Raw genomic sequence first — 25378 nt, 5'->3', positions numbered from 1 at the left:
TTCATACTGGCAAGGACATTGCTATTCTTTCTTACATTTCCCTCTATCATTTTTCCAGATGGAAAAATCTGAATGGAGCCAGAAAAAGGAAACTGGGAAATTTATCTCAGAACCCCGTTTACATGAAAATTCTTCTACTTATTCTGAAAAACATCATAATCACCTCTGTACACAATACTTTTCTTGTTGATCTTCTATAATTTATTTTCTGTCAAAGAGCAATTTTAGAACAAAAAAACACCAAAATCTGAAACTTTGATGCAAATGTATCTAAGTAGGTACTAGGAATATATAGAAGGTATTTCTGGATAACTGCTGTTCATGATAGCAAAGCATCTTCAACCATTACCTTTGTAAGAAATTATTTTGAATGGAAACATTAATGGGAAGGAAAATCTTGAAGTTACCTGATTAAATTTTAGTCTTGAATGATGCTAATGTTGTGATTATAGCTTTTAATCTATTTTTAGAATATAATCAAATATAAAAGATTAACATGTGAACTAAAAATGACTAAGCATTTAACCACATGTATCTACATCTGGTTAAAGTGAGATCAAAGTCTAGGCAGAAAGTGCCAGGAAGGGATCCCTAGATTAGAGAGTGGGAACAACTCAATCATTTAAAGATACCTCTCCTGAATAATTCCTCAATTTACAACAAGCAGCTTATGAAACTTCTGAGCCAGAGAAGGTGTTGGTATGTAGTAGCTCTCAAATTATTTTTCTTCCCTGATCTTATCAGATGTTTTATTGGTTGAAAGCCAATGAAAGCCATGACACACAAACTAGCATCCACAATATCACAAGGGAACAAGTTCCACTACTTAATTAAACAACAAGTAAGTAGCCATTGCCTTTTGTTTGTCTTCCACATGTTATCTGCTACTTTCATCTCATAGTCCTTACTTCTTGTACAAAGAGACAGGGAGCCACTGTTCAATATTCAGTGTCATTTTAACTGAGAATTATAGATATATACTTTGCCAGTTGTCTCTTTTCCTGACTAAGGAGTCCTATTCTATTTGGTTGTTCCTCATACAGAGAATATTGAATTTCTGCTCTGAACTGCTCCAATCTAAGACACTTGTGTATCCATTTCCAGCTGCTTATTCTCAACCTTCTTCAGGCCAGTCAAACAACAAATCAAACACTTCTGTGTTTGTATTTGCTGTGGGGATGCAAACATGGTAAGAGGCGGAAGGAAAGGTTAAGTCTTGAAGAACACAACATGATTGTCAAGTAAACTGACCAAAAATGAATATCACACCAACTACAGCTAATCCCCTAATTTTTACCAGTACTATTATACTCGGCAGTTCTTATCACATTGTCATTAGTTCCATAAGTCACTTATATCCATTTCTCCTAAGTTAATATACTTGACTAATGCTGTATTTGTTTGCTGATACCACATCAACACAAAGCACTCCTCCATTTGTAAAAACGTCTTCCATGCTTGTTCTGTTTGGATATTTAAAAGGTTAATATTTAGTTCAATTTGAAATGCTGACCTAGCAAGAAAGAAATTAATTTGGCATTACAGCAGTAACATCAATTTCCCATGTAACTTTAGTAATGCATTTACTGGAAAGAGATTAATATCAATTCCATAAATCATTCACATGCTTTTTCCGGAGTTTGAGACATCTGAGTAATGTCATGTATGTTAACTGATATCACTTTGTGCATGCTACATCCATTCATCTGTGCCCAGGGTCATCATTAAAAAATAAAAAATATTAAATCAATCTTTTGTTCTTAATTTTTTTGTGACTTCTAACCTGCAGTAGCCCACAAGTATTGATACTCTGATAGAATAACACCGCTCTGAACTGGAAACAGACATTTTCAGAGGAGGGAAACATTTGTTAAATTATCCCTGCTGGAAGCAATAGCCACTTAATACCTTTATGTGAAATATGGTATAAATTACTGCCAACAAATAAGAAAATAACTAAAATAAACTGTTTCATTAATCAGATACACCTCAATGCCACAAAAGTAGGCTGAAAATAGGCATCATCACTAATTATAATATATTAATGCTCATTTATTTTGCTCCTACACTGCATGTGAACATTCTTATAGAAGTGAAAGCCAAAAAAATCTACCTGATCTAGCAATTCTACCTAAACAGGGCCTACCATGAATTAGGAAGTCTGGAACAAAAATAAGTTTTTGCTCCAAAAAGCAGGTTGGACTCCTACAGGCAGTGTTTAAATGTGCTGGAAGAAAGTAACTTAACCAGTGTTGTTTGTTTGTTTTTTAACTTTTTATTTCTATTACTGTCATTTTTACCCTTGTTTGTATTGCTTCATTCACCATCTAGTACATTATAGTATTGCCAGTGAAATCAAGGTGAAAGAAAGGTATTTCTGTTCCTTTAAATGCACAAACAATTAGGATCATTTTTTTTGACAAATTTGAAGCATATTGCAGTAGTACATTAGATAGACAAAATGCAACTACCTGCTATGGTGCGCTTTAGTTTTATTTTGTCCATAATACTAAAAGCATCATCTCCTATATCATCTTAGTTGCCTTTAAAAAAAAACAAAAAACTTTATACAGACAAAAATACCCATTTCAGAATATTTCTTATAGCCCAAATTTCACAGTACTTCTGTAATCACGAGTAAGATTAATCTCATCTAATATTACCTTTCTAAAGTTACATGTCAAGTCTTAGCAACTGGAACACAAGTATCCCCAAATGGTAATTTATCCTATACTGTCTTTGGTGGTAAAGCTTGAAGGCCTATTTCACGCTTGTAAGTGGCTACAATGAGATCAGCAGAATTACAATCACTTACTGTAAGTTTAAGTGTTGCCTAAAGTGTTTTATAAGTGCATTATCCTATTTTTGAAATACAGAAAGATTTTTAAAACCTTAAAAAATTTACAAGGGTACTTCTCAGTCACATGGGATCTTTTAACACATTGTATGTCTTAATTTTTTTTTCCAGCTGATTGAAACCATTTTCATCAGCACTGAATTTTTATCAGATTTCTAATATGAAATATTTTATAAACCAGCTGCAGGAAACAACACATCTATGTTTGTCAAACATATTCGCTGTAAGGTGGTGGTATTTCTATCAACATAATAATACGAGGCTTACAGTAATTGAGGTTGAATCTAAAATTTCACAGAACTTTAATTACAACCTTTTGAACATAAGCCACAATACACAAATTACCCAATCACAACATTTTTTTCATAAAAAATAAGAATCCATCCAAAGGATGGAAGATTTAATGACTCTTGGCGGAGTTCCACTTCTGGTTGAAACGAGAATAAAAGCAGACGGCTGCTTCATTTCTAATTTCAAGAAACACAGTATTTTTAACATTTTAACAGCATTATATTCAACTAACAAGACAAAAATATGTATTTTCAAAACCTTATAACAGGCCCCTGTATTTAACAGCATGAATGCTGAGATTTAAGAACCTCTCTGAGTCAGTCTTCCTCTTTAATCCTCAAATGTAATGATAAAGCAAGCAATTTGAGCTACAAGCAGCAGAAACTGACAGGTTTGGGACATAAGGGTTTTGTTTTCTGTTCCTTCCTCTATTGCCATAACTGCCCTTGCAATTCAACACCTAACACTCTATCACTAACTCCTGTTTCCTATGTTCCCCGTGACATCCTTCCAGGCAAGGCAGAATGTGCTGTGGTTAATCCAGAAGTGTGTACAGGCCAGACTGACCAACCAACACTCCTATGGAGACTGACAATCCAGATGATACTAAACAAAATGAACAATACTTTAATCCTCCTTGCTTTGACCTTCAGTGGAGACATAGCTGGCAGTGTCAACAGTTTTCATTTGCCAGCTCTCTACATCAAAAATCAGGGGAAGGAAAAAGACACATCCGTTCTGATTCTGCCTTCAAAGCACTCCCTGACTAAGATGCAAAGACAGCTATATCCTGAAAAACAGCCTTTGCACAGTACAAAAAAAGTGGTCTGGAAGCCTCTCTGGTACACATGTATTCTCAGCTCAGAGGAAACTTGGTCCTATCAAAGCACTATGACCAGTGCTGTGAGCAAGATGATTGCTCAATGGATGTCACCTCTTGCAGGCTTTTTGAAGGTTGTAGAAACACAGTTTGAATACATGCCAGTGTGTGCCATGCTTTGTACCCTCCTAGAACAGTCTCCAGACAGCATTTCAAAGAACAAGTCATCCATGTTGTCTGATGGCACCCTCTAGAGTACTCCAAGAATCCAGCATACTTGTGGTTTCTCCGTATTTAAGAGCTGATTGTGCAAGGAAGTCTGCTTGAACACCCAAAGAACCCAATAAGCCACCAACATTCTCAGAAGAAAACATTAATTCAAATCCACAGATTTCAATCTCTCCATGTTTTGTGGTCTATTTCAGAGCTACAGAATTATTTCTAATACCTTACAATATTATACTGTGGCTTGTTTAGCCATGCCTTTGGGCTTAGAAGAAAGTTATAATGTCACTTTCAGATCCTTCCTTCTATCTGAGTCCTGACAAAATATTTCTGTAGCCTGCAAAAGTTATGGTCAAACCCTTGAAGTTCCCATGCTGCAGGATTATTGCCTAAACCCTCCCTTTTGTAGAGTGGGAACATCAGACTTGCACTCGTCACAAAAGGTTGAACTAACATCTGCACCATAAAAATACCAGATTCTTTTTAAAGAGCAAGACATTTGCTTCGTTTTCTTTGTTCACTTCGCAAAACAGATTTGAAAGGTTTTATGTGAGTCACAAAATTAATAAAGAATTATCATCTTCTGCAAAAGGAAGTGAAGCTGTTACATAAGTTCCCAGAAGAAAAAAGCAGTTTTTTCATCACTGGGGGATACTAGTTTATCATCTCCAAAAATGAGCAAATAAAAACAAACCACTAAAGAGACCACTGACTAAACCAATGCCATCAGAAATAAGTTCTAAGCCAATACAAGATAGTACAGGTAACTAGCTAAACTAAATTTAAAAGTCATTTAGATCCTCACAAAATAAAATGCCTGAAATACCAATTTGCCCTGAAGATGTTACAGTACCAGAGTCCCTAAAGAACATCAAAGTTTGGGCCTGACACAATTAGGAAGGACTTCTTCGTACAGCAGGAGTCAACACAGCCCTTTCCTAGAAGGATTTTATTTTGCAAAATTCTCAGTTTTTCTAGAGTAGAGGACAAGAGAAACATTTGCAGAGCACTGCATTCCAGCAGGATAATTTGATAATACGTTAATGCATAATAGCAAAAAGAAACTATTACGACCCAAATTCATACATTTCAAATATGAGACATATTAACTTTTTAAAGTTCTATGTAAAGATAGCTTTGTTCCTATTCCATCCCAAAACTAACTCATATTTCTTTGGAAAATCAGCACTCAAAAAATACATAGTGACATGTGAGTACAAGAAATCTAAATTTTCTTCTCTTATGCTAATAAGTGAATGTGAAAAGTTTCTATTGGACTCATATCCTTAAATATTAATAAAGACAACAAGGAAAATTCCAGTTGTTAGAACATTAGCTCGAACTATGGGAACACAAATTCAAATTCCTTGATATTTGCAAGTGGATTATATTCTCTCTGCTTTACTCCTCCATCTGTTATTTATAAGATAAATGATTCAACCTCTATTCATCCTTTTCAATTATTTATTTTACAGTAAATATTCTTTCACTACTATTAAATTCATCTAGAATAAGTTAAGTGCAAGCTACAGTCTAGTTAGCTAGCTCATCTGAAAAGGATCTGGAGAGTACAAAGGATCACAGATCTAATAAAGTCAATAGTGCCATGCTATTGTGAAGAAGATTGGACTGAGTCACAGAAGTAAATAGATTGCAAGGCATATCATGCAATAAAGTCTACAAGGTATTGACATCAGCATATCTGAGTATCGTGTTCATCTAGGATCACCGCACTTCAAGAAAGGCAAGGAACAGCTGGAAGAAATCCAGGGGAAATAAAGAAAGATAGGAAATTTGGAAAATATGGCCAGTGAGGAACTATTGAAAAAATAGCAGTTATTTAAGCTGAGGAGTGAAAGGTCAAGGGAAGATAACAGCTTTCCACTAAGCCAAAGAAAGGAATTATCTCCTTTTTGTACCCATCACGCTGGAAAAGAACTAATGCATTTTTGGTGAGAACATCTCTCATTGAAAGAAAAAGTTTCTTATAATGAGCAAACAGAACTATCAGAGTGGATTCCTGATTTCTTATTGAAACATTCCTCACTAGATGTCTCAGCAAGAAGGAAAGACAAATATCTGTCAGGAATAGTACAAGTAGTATATTTTGCTTTTCAATAGGAGTGGACTAAAGAAATTGCATCTATTTCAGTTCGATTTTATAAAAACAAGGTCCTTCTAAACAGCTAAATAGGCATTGCTTTTCAGACTACATGAAAACACCTCTGCCTCAAATTCACACACCTCAACACTACTTAACACAGTGACAGCCATCACAAAAAAATGAAAGATAATTAATTAACATTTCTTTTACATGTGTTAATATTTTCCCTGTTTCCTACAAGTTTAGTAATCTTTCTGTTCTAAAAAGGTACATACCTCCATTTCTGCAATATAAAAGAGTCACTGAAAAATAAATCCAGAAGGGACCCTTCAGTTCCATCAACCAGATATTTCAAGGAAACCCAGAACGTAAGGATAGGAAAGCCACTTGTGGAACTGCATTTAATATAGCTGTCATTTGGAAAGGAAATCATCAAGTTACTCTCTAGGTACCAACGTCAGTCAGTTTTGCTTCATCCTGTCATAATTTTATCAGAACCATGACCACTTCCAGGGAAAAACTCCAGCCTGCAGGAGTTCAACGTTCTCAGTGTGGTCCTGTAAGGAGCCGGGAGTTGGAGTCTATGATCCATGTAAGTCCCTCCCAAGTCAGAATATTCTATGATGCTATGAAATGCCGTATATTACTCCTAGGTTGATATTAGGGGATAGACTGTAGCCTTAATAAGGATTTGATCAAGTATTCAGTAAGCAGTTAATTTGTTTTGACCCATTAAGTTACTGTAAACAATTATTTGGCTGACATAATTTGTAAATTCACTTTATTGTTAAATAAACACATTATTAGCATTCTTGCTAATACATCATCATCATGCAAAAATAAACGAAGTTATTAATTTTATTCGTATTCCTATTTTGAAGGTGCCTGACTATGCAAAGCAACAGAGACTCATCATCCTACAGTGTAAACACAGTATTTCGTACAGCATCTGCCTCTAGCACATGCTATAACTGTCAAATTAAGAACATTACCTTTGAACTACATCAGAGCTTTATTTTAAAAATACAGTTAATTCTATTGTTCGAGAATTGCAATTTAACCACCACAGCATTCTTCACATTACTTCACGTACAATTTCATGGCTGCAATTGATCCTTCTTTTCACTGCACAGCAGCTCTATACAGTAAGCTCAATTTCTTACTTGGCTAATGAACAAACCTCATGAACTGTTTTCAGATTTAAAAATTCATAAATTGATAAAATATTTTGCATGCTATTTCATAAGTTAAGAAATGTGTTAATGTTAGAACTTCCAGAGATAGAAGAAGTGATACTATTTAGTAGTAACTGTCATTTACACCTTTTACACAAAATAATCAGAGGATTTAAATAACTCAGTTTAATATTTATCCAGGAACTGGCAGCCACTATTCTACCCTGAGGCATCTAACTCTTCATAAAAACCTCATTTTACATGACACTCTAGCAGTTTTGGCATTACTAACATCTCTCACATAAACCATGCTGGAAACCATAGTTTATCTTGCCAAATGCCTTTTGTACATATGGTGTTTAACAGCACTCTGCAGGTCTGTAAGCCAGTAACAATAGATGTAAGCTAAAAATCTAGAGACAAGCATACATGCAACATGAAGATTTAAGCTGAGCTGCATGTTCATACATATATTATCTATATACCTTCACACGCACATAAACATACATAATTAAAAAGATTATTTAAATCAGTATACTAACTATAACTTTTGTAAAAATAGTTTCTCTTTCAATTTGAAATAGCTTCCTAAAAACTAAATCTGCTCCCATTGACATCAGAGGCAGAACTTGGAACAACCTCAGCAACACATAACTCAGCCACAAGAAACACAATAAAAATAAAACAATAAAAGAGTGGACTACAGAAATTGCATCTATTTCAGTTTGAAACAAGAAATATATTTGAAGAAAACAAGTACACATTTATAAATTTTTTTTAAACTACATTAGGATGGGCTTGATACTTTGTCAGGTTAACCTCCACAGCAAACTTGAGAATTTCTGTAATAACATTTATAATATCCTGAATCTTCAATTTGTTTCTACAAATACTGCACGTATAATGATGCAAATAGCACTAGAAGAAAACCCATTTAGGTGCCTACGTTTAACAAGAGAGAAAGACCCATTCAAATGTGTATTGTAGGCAAGAGACTTCACATTCTCTCTTACTGGGCACTATGTCATCTCTGAAGCGAATCAGTGAGTAAAACAGTGTTCAATACAAATCTTTAATTTAAGATGCTTTTTATCAAAGAGTGATGTATGTGTTACTACACTGACAGTCTGGTAACAAAGAAATGCTGAAAATGCTTACCGCTTTCAAAACAGGCATCAAATACAAGATGTCCTTTTTTAGGCTGTCCAGAATAACCAGCTGGGAGAACAGTGTACTTGTTCACGTTCCCTGCTATGATTTCATCGCCTCCTATGTCACTACCTGTTGCAACAAAAGCAGAAATAAAGCATGAGCATGAAAAAAAAAAAAAAAAAAAAAAAAAAATTAAAAAGCTAATAGATGGATGCGCTTCTCTAAATAATATGGAATTCCCACCAGTCAATGAGCTTTCTTTTCAAAGTTCACTTAAGAATTTCGTTAAAATAGCATTGCAAATTAAAGCTTCTCCAACAAAACACACAGCCTGATTTTTTGTTTTTTAATGTCCTGCAGTTGAACACTCTTATGCAATGAAATTTAATCTTCAGCTGAATCTACTTTGTTTGACTGGAACTCTCCAATACACATACTTTGCATGGACGGCCCAGAACTGAACACCTATCACAGCATCTCCCATGGACATCAATGGCACCTTTTCCCTCCATCCTGCTGCCCGTTTTCATGCATCTTACTGTAAACTTAGAATCTGTGAGAACATTTAGGTCCCACTCCCATTTGTGAATTTAAATTCCTTAGAAGAGAAATATATTCAAGGAGAGGTGATCATGCAGACCTTGCTTTCTCAGCAAATAAGGCCCAGAAAGTGAACTTAAACAAAGAAAAATGTAAAAAATACAGTTTTTATTTCAAAATAAAATACAAGGACACATTTTTTTTACACTACCACACAGCTTTTGTCCAAATGCACCATTAGTGCATATATTGAAAACCTTGTCCTCTCAGTCAAATTACACTGTCTAGTAAATTACAGTGTGTACAAAATTTGTTTCCAAATAGGAATGCAAAAACAGTGACTTTTTACTCCCATTTGAGAGATGTAGAAGAAAATAATTTAGTATTTGTATATTGCATTATACATTTTAATGAAAGAGATATACAATAATATAATTAGCTGTTTATTCTTCCAACACTGGCTATTTTCTTCATTAATTACTGTTTGGACAAAAATGTTTAACAATAGAACAGTTATACTCTGTGTTAGGGAAAACCAGAAGTAAACTTTATGTCTTCAAGTGCAGAAGGTGCATGACGGAATAATGGGATGATAATATCTTATTTCACTCTGATAAATACAGCTACTGAGGCTTCTAGAAATAGACTTTTGGTCTGAACTGATTTTTTGACATTTAAATGGGTTATAGGCGATGATGAATGTGACATAAAGCTCAATTTGTTTTATTTTTATATTGAAAACTATTTCACACAAATGTTACAAGCAATTCATATTGCCCTGAATGATGAAAACAGCTTATTAATTAAAAGTGACCTTTCCATACATAAATGTATTCCACCTCTTGAGGCAAAACACCTTAGCTGAGGTAACAAATTACATCAATGTGTTAGTGACACCACAGCTAAAGGGTCTGGCAGCCCTTCCATTATACACCCATATTTTCAGAGGTATATAAATCCAGATTTAGAAATACGTATATCTATGTCAATACTTGGCATACAAATTTGCAGTCTTCCATAGAAGGAATTTCAAACTTTCTTTCAGAACTCCTGTAACAGAAGAGAGAGGTTAGATGTTTTCCTATTTTACCATAATACAAAAATTGAGAAATTAAATACCGTGTGCTAACATTTTTTAGCCAAATTATTATTTGCAACCTCAATGTTATTAGTTTTAGAATGATTACCCATAGACAGCAATTTGTGGGTAATTGTTTTCTTTAAATATAGAATCCATATATATTTATTTTTTTTTTAAACTCTGCAGAGTGTAAACAAAAGGCATCAGCAATGCTGCTACTGGCTGGTAATACCAGAGGCAGACCTAGACCTGAACAGGGCATCCATATGTCTGTATGGCCATGGTCATATCACTCAATACAATTTATCCCTCTGAATCATGCAATTAATAACAGCAGCCACAGAAAAACAATCTCCTAAGTTGCAGTTCAGTGCCACTTTGATTAAGGGACCCCACATATCTGTAGCAGTTAGTCAAATTCATTGTTTGCAGTTCAACACATCAAGTCCAAAATACAAAGCAACACTCAGGAAAAACCTGCAGATCTCCTCCAGGAATGCTGGGGTAGCCAAGGACCAAAGTGAAAGATGGGAGGCAGCTGAGTACAGCAGCAAGAAGACTGAACTTCTCCTCTTGGTAAATGCTCACTTGCAAGTCTCAACTAAAAATTATAGGCTTCTAATTCTTGAAAGATTGCTGGGAAATACCACTTAGACAAAGATGAAGTGAGGAAAGGTAACAGCGTTGCCGCTGTTTGAATTTTGCCAGACAACACTACACAACAACATCATGTCCCATTTGGTGTGCCTCCCTTACCCGATATAGAGAACATCTAAGCTGAGCTTGCACTGCTGTACTGCAAAATAGACATGGCTTCACACTCGTGTGTTCAGCAGATGCAGCAAGTGCTGCTCGCAATACATTATAATCTTTAGATGGTGAAAACCATGTTACACGGTGCTGAAGGCCCCCTTCCCTTCACAAGTTGGGAACCCCATGTAGTTGCTCCTGGATGATGGTAAGGATGCATAACGGAACATTGTGGGGTAGGGTAATAGCACTCCAATCTCAAAAAAATGAAAGAAGAAAATTAACTGAAGAACGTACTGCACTATTCTCAAGAACAAGCTGTCCTTTGGAAAAAAGGTCAGATAAGACAAGAAAAGGCAAAAGTAACTTAGCAAAGAAATTTTCTCATACTGTAGGTCTTATTTGGTCAATTATTTTCCTTATAGGTTGAAAGGCACATGGCTATTTATACTGTTTCTTCATATCTTCAATACTTGAAGTGCCCAGCAAATCCCTACCATTTACTTCTACCACAGTATTAAACTTCAGTGGCAATTTTCTAACAAGAATAAAATCTGTAGGTGAACAAAATCTCCAAGTTGTTAAACAAGGTTTTAAAATTCAACCTGGATAGTGTCTTTCAGTGCCTGCATTCATCACTGTGGTCAAGCTCCACATCAAAAGAGTGAGAATGAACAGAATCAGCTACAAGGAACTTCTTCTGTCTTAGCAGGAAGACTTGGAAACTTCCAGAGCTTCTTACTATTCTCAAGTTCAAAGGGTAAAGCAAACAATATTTTAATTTAGGCAAAGCTGAAAACAGTATTTGCCACAGTAAACATCATGCAAATTCAGGTACATTTTCTAAAAAACAAAAATACCTGCAGCTTCTAGAGAAGCAGAAAGTAATATTTATTCCCTGCACTGGGTAAATAACAAACCCACTTCCAGCTGTGATGAACTTCAGAATCCAGGGAGATGGCAGCAAGCAGCTATCCCCATGCAACATTAAGTAGCAGAGAGCACAGCTGCATGAAAACAGACAGAACTTTGCCTGGAAAACCCACATCGTAATCAGGCTTACTGCCTAACAAGGATCAATGAGTGGAAAGGTAAGATAACCCAAAAAGGCCCAATAGCTGCAACTGATCTTTGTCAAAGGATTTCTTTGAAGTGTCATCAAAATGTCTCTCAGCTCATTCTGTTATCAGGATCAAATTAGGATTCTTGCTGTTGTTCACAAAAGAGAACTACTATTGCTGTTAAGTTACCACACTTAACAATAGGATGAGCAAACAAACTGGTTTCCAAACATGGCAATTCTCATGTTAATTTCATCTCTTCTGTGCAGTCAAAAAAATCCAGCATTCTTCAAGGGAAATGAGCAAAACAAATAAACTTGTTTCACCTTTGATTACAAATCTAGCATAGGCTGGCTCTTCTAATCAGTTCTGAACAATCTAAACATTCTACTTTGGGTTCTGTCCAGAATAGGAATTGAATTCAGAATGATCCATTGTTATGATCAGAAAGATTAATACAGTAGAAGGGTAGTACAGGAACGTAACAAGAAAGAGACCACCATGGAGAGACAGAATGGTAGTTTAAAGGAAAAGTAAAGGTGCTCAGCTATCTCCAAAGATCCAGAAAGGCTCCACAAGAGAGGGATCTCCAACCAGAGATCTTTCCACAGGCACAGTCATCCCTTAAATGAGGTCTAAAGGTGCAGCCAGGCTCCACCCCCTTCTGGTCACACAGCTGAATTGCCTTCACCTGTGCTCCCAGGGCTGAGCCAGTCCTTTCCCCAGGTGCTCAATCAGTGCTTTTGGCTGTGACTCAGCAGTTCCCATACACACATCAAAATCAAGTCACTAGGTCTAAAATATACACTGTGAAAACTACTTTATTTTGAGTGACTTCCTGACACTTAATGGCTAAATTAACGCCAAATAGAGCAAAATTGTTACAGAATTTTAAAACCTATCTTTTCAGCTACCATATCCTCTATTCCTCTATCTGGATATTGGCCAATTATGATGATAACTTATACTGCTTAAAGATCTAATAACCAGACTCTCATCCTCCACAGGCCAAGAGAAGTTTCCAAGTATTGTAGCAAAGACCATCATCATCCTTGAACAATATAGTTGTTGTATGCCCATACAAAGAAGTGAATATGGACTCTCAGTACAGTCTGCAATAAACAGAAATTTGCTCAGGTGTTCAACAGTAGTTCCTAATGTAACAAGGCCATAGATGAATCTTGTTCAACTTATGTTTTGGACCAGAAACTATTATGAAGGATATGTCAATAACAGTGTCTTTTCCACCAATCAGAGAACTGTAAACAGTGTAATATTATCAAAAGTATTTTATATCTGCTTTTATAGGGGAATTCCTAGAAATCTGTGTTGTTAGTAGCTCTTTATGTTCCACTTTTCTTTCAATATTTTAATTAAAAGATTCAGATAACAATGTTCCTAGGCTTCTGCAACACTGGTAGAACTTATGTCTGCTAGAAGCTCTGAGTGCTCTATAGCTATCCTAAAAGTTCTATGGCAGCAACAGTCAGGAACTCGGAATTCCAATTCCACTGGCTTCAAAAACGCAATGAAAAAAAGAAGCAGCAGCAATTGTCAGTTTGGTCTTCACAATCACACATCCTGAAGACTGGGCATGATCCTCAGAATCTAAACACACTGCATAGCGCTGTCAATCTGAAATGTACTTCACTCACACTATCTGTAGTCAGAAGAGAAAAGGAAAAAATTAAATTAAGACTACAGATCCCAAGGTTTTGGAAAAATATCCTCCATGGTACCAACCTTACTTGATGTCTCGTGTTCAGGTACTGTGTGCCCACGCTGTTACCCCTGCCTGCTTTACAGATCAAGCAGAACAATTAGAATGTCATAATACCACATTCTCTCACAGCTTGGTCTAGTTCTAAAAAATAGTAACATCTTGTATTATTATTTAGAAACACAATTTGAAATGTAGCATCTTTACAGTAATTGTCACTTCAATTACTTTACTCCCACAGTTTGACCAACAGACTGCTTGTCAAGAGACTGTCTCACAACACTGAGAAGATATTCATAACCAAGAATGCATACAAAATAAAAAACAAACACAACTTTTGCAGAGATTAGCAGGTAAATTCTGAGTTTTGCAAAGGTTCTGAAACTGCTCAGGAAAGATAAACTGCCAGCTCATGTTAACAACTAGAAAAAGCACTAGGTTGTGCAAATAAGAAGGAAGCATTGCCATTATTTGTTTTTCATTTTGTATGTTGTTACTTCTACTGAATAGGCTTCTTTTTCTACAGAGGCTACCAGGCTCTTAACCTTCTAAATGCAATTCCTTGGCTAATGCACCATTAACTTCTTCTTTTGGGTCAGAAGGCCAAGTACACCTAAATACCTCACGCCTCTTTCCATATATGTGTCCAAACTGATGTACTTAAGCAGAGGAATGGCATCAAAGCTGAGAGTAGAAAAAGCCTTGTTCTTATATGCAAATACATCAAAGTATCGTAAGCAGTGAAGATGTTCACACAAAGTCTGTATGTACTGCAAAGGATATTTTGCTTGAATGCTCAGTTTGAGCAGACAGTAGGAGGCCCAAAAGGAAGCAGAAACAAAAAAGTACATAAAGATGCTTTGCCCATGACAAAGTTGTCAACTTTCTGCTGATCAGGCATGAAAAGATGATGAGAAATCTGTTATATCTAGTCCACTTTAAAAAAAATAGAATGCAGATAGAGATCCAATTATCAGTCCAAGATCATTTATACCTCCTTTCTGAAACCAAGTGAAGAAAACTGAAGACAACATCTGGCTCTGAACATTGATCCCTCATGTCCAGATACTGGTGTTACCTTATGAGTTTGTAGGAAGACAGAATATGACTTATTTTTTGTTTTATAGGTAATATTTCTTTCCAGTCTTGAACCTAAAAGTGTGACTTCATTATTTACTTCAAGAATATTTATTTATTACCTAAACATGGACAATCTCCAAGGATATATATTCAGATACAAATGGAAATTGAATTTTTTGTATCCCTTTAGTGAAACTAAAAATATCCAAGAAGGTATGAACAGTTTTCCTACATAAAAGAAGAAAAATGATGCAAGTTGTGTTTCAAATGCAGTAAAGCAGGAAAAAAAAAAATCCATTACTCTTTTTACTGTACTTACAATTTCTAACCTCTCCACTAGAATACTCTTCACCATAAAGGAAAAAAGTGCTGAAAAAATTAACAGTGCTAAATATGTTCACTGAAAAATATGTTTATTTAGAAACACTGAAAGAAGCAGTGAATTTCATCTGATACACTGATCTATTCCTTAACAAATATTTGGCATTTGATAGTATCAAAAGTATCACATGATGCTACAGTTGCTATAGTAGCAATACTTCTTTAAACAAAAAAGCAAACCAAATAAAAGCATAAAACACATAAATAGTAAGGAAAAGTGTGATGCATCACATACATCTCCCACTAGCAGAGAAAGGAGCAAATAACAGCCACAGGACTCAGCGAGTCCTCAGAAGTACATCCAAAAAAAAGGCCGTTCTTTGAGAAAGTCCATGCCATAAGAGATGACTCAGAGAGTTAGGTCTACATATGAATAATGGGAGATGATGAAATGCCAGCTGAAGACTACAGAGGAATTCAAGTTCTAGATCAGCAAAGGATTAGAGGAGGGAGGGAACATTTCCTACCAAGGAAGAAGAAATAAGGATTCGATGACACGGGGGAAACTGAAGAGCAAAAGCTGATGCCCTGTGTCATACTACAGCTTTCTTTCTCAGGATCTCAAGCATTTTTGAAATGTATAAGAAACTGGAGAAAGAAGTTGAAGGGTGAGTTCTTAAAGTGCTGTGAACATTTCCCATGTTGCGTAATTCTGGGGAGAGGGAGGGGAACCCACAAAAAAATACCAATTTTTTGCACCTATTTTTCTAGAACATGGGGCAGATGGAAGAAGTGGTAGAAAAGGAAGGGAACAATCTGCACATACATGGTTCCAATATCTGCCCAAGATGTGAAGCACTGAATAAAAGCAGGATAACTAGCTTAAGCTGTCGGGTACACCATTCAGACACAAGTCTACACCGGATATCTTCAAAAGCCTTTCTTTGACAAAGTTTTTAAATGCAGAATGACTACCAACAAAATGCTTACTAAAAGATATTTCTGAGTAACCTCAATAGCACCAGCCAAAAGATGTTGATTCAGCTAGTTATGGTTGGGGCAGATCAAATTTAATTTTAAATGCAGAAGGCTTTCAAGAGGCAGACTTAATCCATACTTACACTGAATAAGCAACAGCAGATCTGACCTACAGAATACGTAGTACAATCATCCTCTATTGCTTTCAATATAAGACTACATTCTTTCAAGAATACTGGCTAGGTTATAAAAGAAATTTATCAACAGTATTTTTGCCATTTGTGAAAATTACACCTTTCACATTTCACTGCTGATTTTGCAGGGGCTTCCAGACCTGTATTTCAAGAGATGTCCATACCATATTTCGATGGACACTGGCTTATCTGCTGGGAGCCAGAAAAGGCCAAAGAAAGCCAGCTACAGATGGGAGATACAAACTAGACTACGTGAATTAATTCAGGTTTGGCACAGAGGCAATACAGCTGTGGCTTCTAACTTGGATCTGACGTTTCTCTAATTCCCAAGTATTCCCCAAATCCATCAGGCGTGGTACTACATCAAACCCATTCTTCAGAGGTATTCTGGGGTTTTTTTGGTGCCTATTTTTTGTGGTTGTAGTAACTGTTGTGGATGGACCTGTCTAAAGAAAAAAAAAAAAAACCTGAATATCACAGTGTCTAATTGTCAAGTGGCACGAATCTGGTTCCTGACTCAACCACTGACATCTTTACAATGGCAACAGACCCTTGGCCATAGGAGACAGCCGTCCACAGTGACTCCACCAAGCACAAAATCTTATGGGGGAGCACATCAGCAGCTTTGCATAGCACCACCCTTCTCTTCAACACCCTGCATTTCACAAGTGATTGGAAAAGAGCTAGTTGTGGAGTGCTGCAACTGCCAGGGTTAAGTGCGACAAGTGAAAATTGGGCCATCTCTAAGTTCAGTGATGATCTCCATCCTGTGCATTAGGCAACATGATTTTTGCATTTTTTTTCTGGGTTGAAGTTCTACTTTTCCTTGACTCTCAAATGTGAACAATTTAAAGATATGGTTTTATCCTTGCTTCCTGTTTACTTTTCATTTAGCAGAAGGCATGTTTTCCATCAGTCAATGGTAGTCTTGTACACAGCAAGGCAGATTTTGATTCCTTCACTACAAAGTTAACATTTTCTTAATTGGAATACATCAAAAATAATTTGGGGATTTTAGTACTACTTTCGGAATAACTTTTTTCCCCAAGGTTGTTGAAATTAATCAACTATTAATTACTGCCATAATTATAATTACTCATTGAAAGAATTCCTTTAAATTCTTAGTTGAGAATAGTGTCTCTCCCTCTACTTCCTGAAATAGCCCCTTTCAAAAAGCCACTGAGTTTATTTTTTGAGTTATTTAGTTTACTGAGTTTTAAAGCCATTGAGGATTTCTTCCACCCAAGCACTGCCCACACAAATAGCTGATATTATTCTTTACGTAATAAACACTACAACATAATCTAGAATTTCATATCAAATTAAATCATTAGATCATTGGGGTGTTTTATTTTACTCACAAAGTGTAATTACTGTGGAGCAAAAGGTTTAAGTGTTGTTTAAGAAATCCTGTTTTCTAACATAAAAGTGTCAGCAAAGCAAATTTGATCCATTAAGTCCCTTGCATCAGCAATGTAGTAACAGGAACACTACTGAGCACACTACTAATACACCATATTCAGCAGTTTTTTAACTGTGCAAATGCTACATTGATACAATATTTATAGGAATGTGAAATGCATACAAATTATTTCAAATATTCAGAACACGAACCAAAATTCTACCTACTCGAAGGTTTATACAGAGAGAGCTCTACGATCAAACTAATAACTATTTGTACTCCTTAGATATAAATAACTGCCTGATATAACGTGCTTCTGTGCAGTTTCAAACCATCTGCGATTCAGCAGTACTACGGACTGCAGGCACAGGTAAGCAGTCCCCAGGCAAGTTTATCTCCCAGTCCTATTTTACATGGACAGGTTCCCTAAAGAAACCACACTGAGTTTGGATTTGTATAGGTTATTTAAGGAATATTTCATTCATCAAGTGTATGCTATCTCATGTGCAGATTATATGCATGAAAATATAACAGCCACTTGGTAGGTGTTATCCTATTCTAAAGTTTACTGTAATCGCAGGGTAGCTTTACTGCTTACTGCAAATGAAAACACATCAGCAGACCTGTAATGAATCCAGTTGGGCTTTCTTTGCAATGGATTCCTGCTGTTCTGCTTTAGTGTTTCACAGGAACTGGTATTCCTCTTGCTTTTGAAGAGATTGAAATTCAACACATTTTTCAAGGTGATTATGAAATAATACATAAAAGTGAAATCTTGCCAGTTCTCATTCACGACCGAGAGAGCCACTGCTTAGTAAACAGCTGTGTGAATTAGCAAGCAAATGAAATAAAGTCAGCTTATGTATGTAACAATAGTATTTCAAGATTATTATTTTCTACCCACACACTCTTTTTAATGGTTGGTTTTTGCCACTACAAATCTATGAAGTTAGCCAGTTAACCATGCTGCAAGAATAGGGACAGGTATATTAGGAACCATATGTACCACATTGTATAAGTGTTTTCTCTAACCTTAACACATTATTTGACCTAAACTAGAATCAATCACGAAAGCACATTACTGAACACATTCATATGTGAATATCTTTACTCATCAGAGTCGTGCTAACAATTTTGACACACAAATCATAAAATTACTATTTAAAAACAAACCCCACCGAACGTATTTCAAACTGATGTTAAAAAGTATGGCACTCCAAAGTTCTTAAATGACAAACTTGCCCTCTGTGGCAATGTGAAAAAAAAAAAAAAGAGGAATTACTGAGACAACGTGACAAGGAAAGTGGGATATGGGGCACGTAAATGTGCACCTATAGCCAATTCCAATTCTCAGCTCCTTGTAGTTTGGTTTGGTTTACCTCTATGGTAGATTAATTGCAGACACAGCTTGAGACTGGAAAGACTTATTATCTCAGGTACAATGCAAACTAAACATAGCAATTCTGTGTCAAAGCTCTGCATGCCAACTACATTTGGGGATTACTTGAGAAAGCTGAGCTGGTTTCTGTACAATCACACAGTTCTGGAAAAGGGCAGTACAATTAACCCTCCAGAAACTGGAGTGATGTAGCATGGTGCAAACGGCCAGGTGGGTCTGCTGGAGCGCAGTGGCAGCACTGCTGGATCTGAACGATGCTAGCAGTAAATGTCTGTACCAAATTCTTCCCCATGTCTTGCAGCACCTGATTCATCCAAGGTTTGGTGTTGCTCTGCTATAGTGGTATCCTAGCTCTTAAAAAAAGCAAACGTAAAGATGATACGGTCCTTTCACTCTGTTGCTCTTACTCCTAAGCAGGTGTTGCTGGAGAAGAGAAGAGCAGGAGGAAGGAAAAGGCTAGATAAGTTGCCCAGTTCTGTGACAGATAACAGCTATCAGTATTAGGTATCCTATTCGATAATCCTGCTTGTGAGGCAGGTCAGTTTCCCAGGCCTGTGAGTGGCCCCATGTGGGGATCAAGCCAGCAACCTTTTAGCACAGGAAGCTGAATGTAAAAGCTATCTTCATGAACTTAAACTGGACTTTAAAAAAACGCTAATGCTGAGTAGGCCATATAAATGCATTGAGGTTGATGTGGTTTTGGTTGTGTTATTTGTTGGGAGTTTTTTTGTTTGGTTGTTGGGTTTTTTTGGCATCAGATTTCTGCAAATACGATGACAGCAGCACTAAAGAAACTTGCAGAAACTTGTTTCACAAATCTCAGTATAAAACCTATTTAAATTCACAATATGTCTCATTTTACTTTTTATAAATTCAAAAACCTCATCTCACAAGTGCTAATAATTAATAGGGTGCTTTGAACTTCTCTGAAAGAAAAACGTTGGGAGGCTTGAGGTAAGTAACTTTCAAAAGCTTTGATTATATGTCAAAGAAAAAAAGTGTTTGAAATATGGCTAGGAAATGGTAAACCATTAAGAAGTGGCAACTGGAATACCCAACACAGTGCTGTTTCTCTTTCTTTTTCTGAAATTATATCTTCTGGCTGTATAAAGGCTTCATTAATATTTCTCAGATTTCCTTATATGGCAAATTATGCAACAGAACATGATCAAAGCTATAAGCACCAAAAAGATATTAGCAGCTCTTCTTCAGCAAATTCTTCCAGTGGGGATTGTTTCAACTACATAACTTAAAAAGTGGGAAATAAGGTGAGTGTGAGACTAGCAGTAACATACTGTAATGATTATTGTATTATTTTTCTGTAGCAACCATTATTCATCTCTATAAATAAAAAGCAAAGTAGTTAATGCCTTAGAGTGCTAAACATTTACCAGTACACTTTCCTGTAGTATCTCCATGACTTTGACATGCCTTAAATAAAGAACCCGTGCTGTCAGTAACTTCTGGCAAACGTCTTTGTTGACCAAAACGTATCTGGAATTTGTTTACAAACACACACTGCAGCATTTCATAAACATCTGCAAGTAGCTCTTTACCATGTGGGAACATCTGCAAGTCTGGGCCCAATACCCTTACAAATTGCCTGATTTGAAATCTTTTCCTGCTGATAGGGGGATACAGGAGGCAGATGTGCTTCCTTTCCCCAACACTGGGATTCAGCTATGCATACAGACTAGTCAACTGCAAAGCTACATATTTGTGTAGATTAGGAAATGAGCTTTATTGTTGATATACATGTGAACATTGTGAACATTCAGAAAGAATTTAAGAAAGCCTAATTCAATTTGAGAAATTAAATTTGCCTAGGAGAGCAGAAATACCAGTGACATTTGGAGTTATTTTAATGACCAAGACTACAAGTACTAGTAGTAAAATAGTCAGGTAATTTACCCTATTTTAAATTTCTTCATGACAAAGCTAAAGAATGAGAGTTCAGTTTCCCATAAGGCTTATATTTAAAGAAAAAAAAAATTGACTATAGAATTGGTTGTCTTATTTAATTCAGCTCTTTATTTAACAACTAATGCCACCTAAAAGAAGGCAGAAAGTTCTTCATACTAGAATGCATTCATACCATACCTGACAAATGTTTTTCAAGGAATAATTATTCTTTGAATAATAAAAAGCTCTCCTTCAAAACAGCAACTCAGCACTATCACATTAAAGTCAGATAAATACTTTCATTTGATCTTCATGTTCAATTTATGAGAAAGATGAAGTGATTATGTAAATATTGATAGAAGTTGGTTTACAGGTTAAAAAATAAGCAAGTTCACGCAGTCTGTACTCACTCAGACCTGTTCTTGAAACTTCCTTTGACAATTAATAAGGTCATGTTTGAATTGTAAGAATGATGCGGGCCTGATTTTTGAAGAAACTCAACTGAACTGGTTATCTTGCTGCATCCCACATTTCTACAGGTGTGAGACATCAGGGGCCACTGAGCAGAACACCAAGAAGGCAAACCAAGAAGCACCTGGAGGTAACTCATTAGTCTTAATCCTTTTCATTCTCCGGCAGACTTTATCCCAAACTTGTGACATGGAGAACCTAAACACAGAAGCTGACAAACTTACGGCTTATTGCAGAAAGCTGGTCTGAGAAGTTCAGAGGAACCAGCCAAAAGTAGTTCATTTGCAGCACTGTAACCAAACGTCAGAACACAGGAACTATTTGAATGGATTAGAACAAATGTCTGCCTAGTCCAGGGTGCCCAGGAGCAGAGTATGCAGAATATGAACGCTGCAGTAGACAGACGTGAAGTAATCTACCTTCTATATTAGATCTCAGACTCATTTGAAACACACAGATTGGCTTAAGCTATGATCTAAAAAATAATGCTAAGCATGACAGTGTAAGAAGGGTTGGTGGCAGTCTTTCTTTTGTACTTCATAGAAAGTTGAGTGTCCTCATCCTCCTCATGAGAAAAAAATAAAAAAGGCTTAAAAATGTGCAAAATCTACTACAGAAACAAAAATGTTCTACATGGAAAAAAGAATTAAAATATTAAAAGATTTTATAAAGAAACAATAACTACAATGATCAGTGCGTGAACAATTAACATTTAATTTCTTATGACAAAAGAATAAGGAAATACAAATAAAACTGAAATACAAAATTCTTACATGATAAAAGGTATGTTTTCCATAATGCTTACCAAAAATTGATATACAGAACCTCTTGACACAGCATATTTCAAAACTAAATTTAGGCAGGTTGAAAACACCTCACATGTGTGTAAGCAAACAAGGAAAATAACAGCATTTCCATAACAAGTGATCTGTGTTGCTGTAAAGCATGGGTAAATTACCTTCAGTCTTCCTGTACTGCAGTTCTTTCGTTTGAAAATAAAAAATAACAATATTTCAAGAAGGGAAGATAAGAGAGCTATTATTTGTATCTTCTGACTCGGGAACAGAAACATTTGCAAAAAATGTAACAGCAAGTGTAACAGAGTCCCACTGTCTAAATCAACTTACATAGTTTGAACAGCATTGTCTTTTGACAGCTTTGTTCTCCCTGCAAACCATAGAATCTTGGAATCATAGAATCACCAAGGTTGGAAAAGACCTCAAAGATCATCCAATCCAACCACACAGAAATATTTAAATGTGTGTAAAATGCAGGTTCCAGAGCTAGACTCAGATCTCCTCAAGAACGTCCCAAATCTGACAGAGCATGATGACATAGGAAGTGGGATGTGCCGTGAACAATAATATTCCCTACCTGCAATATATTACATCTGTGTCAGAAACCTATACTAGGTGTGGGAGGAGACAGACACTTCTTCCAGAGCCTACCTTTTATGCCCTCTCTAAATAAATAGGCCAAGACCACAAGTTTGTTTCATTCAGATTCCTCAAGCCCAATGAAAATATTGGGACTTTTTCCTATTTTTGTGACTTTTTGCATTTAAACTACTCAACTAGTAATCCAGACAGGAAGGGGCCTGCAAATTAGAGTTACAAAATGGCCAGACAGGCATTGAAAAATTGAAATGAACATGTATCTGGAACATGCAACAAAACTTGATCTCAGCACAAGCTCGTGGAACCAGTGCATTTATAAGAAAATGATGGATTACCCAGCTGAAATGGACATGACAGAGTAAAAAACAAAAACCAAATATTGTAAAGATACAGATTTAAAGAATATAGCAGGAAGCACAATGTAAAAGTTACTTTATGCAGTAATCCAGAAATAGAGAGCAAGTTCTACCATGTTATATAGAAAGTTACTGACAAGCACATAGGCAGAAGTGGATGAAGTTTGCAGAAAAGCTGACAAAGTCAAATGGCCACTGGAGATGCGTTCCATTCCATGGTGCAATCAGAGTGGATCAGCTGTGTTTAGTACAGTTTAGTACAGTGTTGTACAGCAGATGAAACAAATCACCTGCTCCATGGAAAGTTTAATATAAGAAACTTCTCAGCACAGTTTCAGGGGTTCGTAAAGTGTAGGCTTGAAACAGACTGCGAGTTCAAGAACCTCAGGCCAATCAACTCAGATACAGCCCTTGTGGTTTTGTTTTTCAGAGGACAAGAGCATTTCGCATATTTTTCACTTTATTTCACCTTGAGTGGTCCAAAAATCCAAAGTCAGTTCTATAGACAATGCATCTTCCACACACATGGAGCCACTTCTGGGCGAGAAAAGCACATGCACAGCAGCACAGCAGGCAACGAAAATGAGCTTTTGGTCCAGGGATCTAGGAAATTCATGTGTATGATGCTGTGGGGTATTAAATACTCAGAAAAGCTGTCACCACCTTTGTTTCATCGTCACAGTGTTGATACGTTTTCATAAATTAGTTTGGGAGTTTTTGTGAGATGGAAAAGACCTTTGCTGTGTTCTGTTACAGTAGGAGAGAGCCCTGTACCTAGACAATCCATACCACACACGAAGAAGCCCAGAACTTGAGTTTCACCTACAAACTTATCTTCGCACACACAGCCAGAGCTATCGCCAGCGGGGTCGGAACGGGACAATCCCACTTCAGCCCCCAGCTGGAGCCCCTGACAGCGCAGCAGGTGCCATAAGCGAAGCGCTCCATACAGACCCAGGGACAGGACAGGCAGCACCTGCAGGTCAGCCCAGAGCCGGCAGCACCGCGGTGCGGCTTCAGTTCCAACCCTCCGCGTTCACGTATCATTTACTTTCCATTCTAGGTAAAGCAGGGAAAGGTTTCTCGTGTGAGGCGCTCCCTCCCGCCAGTCTTTGCTCTCCTCCTCACCACAGCGCTCCGTCCCCGCGCGCGGCGCCGATCGCCCCGCAGAGCCCCGCAGCCGGAGCGGTCCCCGCACGGGTCCTGAGCCGGCCCTTCCTCTTTCCCTACCCCACGGCCACCTCGCCCCTGGAAGACGTCCCTCCGGGAATGGGACTTGCCCCTCCTCGCAGCGACCCGTGCAAGGAGCTCTCTTCCTGCTCCGGGCCCCCTCTGCACCTCAGAGCTTCCCTCCCTTTCCCGGCGGGAAGAGCTCCGTTCCCTTCACTCCAAGCGAGGCATGCTTTCTCTTCCCTGCTGGAAGCCCCTCGCCTTCATCCCCTGGAGATGGGGTCTCTTCCCCTCTCCCCCCGCCCAGGCGCCTGCGGCTGGCACTGACCCGTCTCTGCCGTCCTGCTCCTCTCCGCCATATTTGTTGTCATCCCCTCAGTCCCCCCCCTCCCCCCTCCCCACGGCGCGAGACGCCGCCTGGGCGTCGCCATGGCAACGCACGTCACCGCCGGGGAGCCCCGCGCTCCCCCTCTGACCGCGCGCAGCCGCCGTGGCGCGGCGGGAACGAAAGGGAGGGGAGGCGAGGGGTGTGGAGGAGCATCGCGCTGGCAGAGCCCCCCGCCCGGGAGAAGCCACCCCGGCGCGCAGCCACCCCGAGAGCGGGCTGCAATCGCTGGGCTGCCGCTGCCGCTGTCTCCCAGGCTGGCGAACGTGGCGGCCGCGCGTGAGGGGCCGGGCCGCGGGCAGAGGTGTGCCACCATCCCGCCCTACCGCACAGCCCGCACGGCGCTCTGATTAGACGGCAGTTACGGCCACTTTTTCCCTCGTTTTTTAGGGCAGCCCAGTGGGGGGCTTCATTATGAGTGTGTGTGTTGCCCGTCTGTCTCTCGCCCTAGCAGGTGAGTGCGACCATATGGCAAACACAGTCAGGCTTCCTAGGGACGGCAGGGCTCCTACGTGTGCTGCAGGCCCGCTGGGTAACACCCGGCATG

The 25378-nt window shown here is 37.8% G+C and overlaps 1 protein-coding gene across 2 annotated transcripts in view; it reads right to left on the bottom strand.

The window, feature by feature from the left end:
• LOC306946966 (BEN domain-containing protein 5-like) overlaps nucleotides 1–24817 on the bottom strand; it is a gene marked incomplete at both ends in the record, with an annotated part of 850824 nt that extends 826007 nt beyond the window's left edge. For both annotated transcript variants that reach the window (XM_079536119.1, XM_079536118.1), the window contains 2 exons: nucleotides 8631–8749; nucleotides 24771–24817. In XM_079536119.1, the coding sequence (XP_079392245.1) occupies nucleotides 8631–8749; nucleotides 24771–24817 (166 nt within the window). The remainder of the gene's footprint in view (nucleotides 1–8630; nucleotides 8750–24770) is intronic.
• Between the last annotated feature and the right edge of the window lie 561 nt (nucleotides 24818–25378).

Source organism: Tetrao urogallus, assembly GCF_951394365.1.
Source record: "Tetrao urogallus genome assembly, chromosome: 5".
Taxonomy (NCBI): Eukaryota; Metazoa; Chordata; class Aves; order Galliformes; family Phasianidae; genus Tetrao; species Tetrao urogallus.
This window is presented reverse-complemented; position numbering and strand designations above follow the sequence as displayed.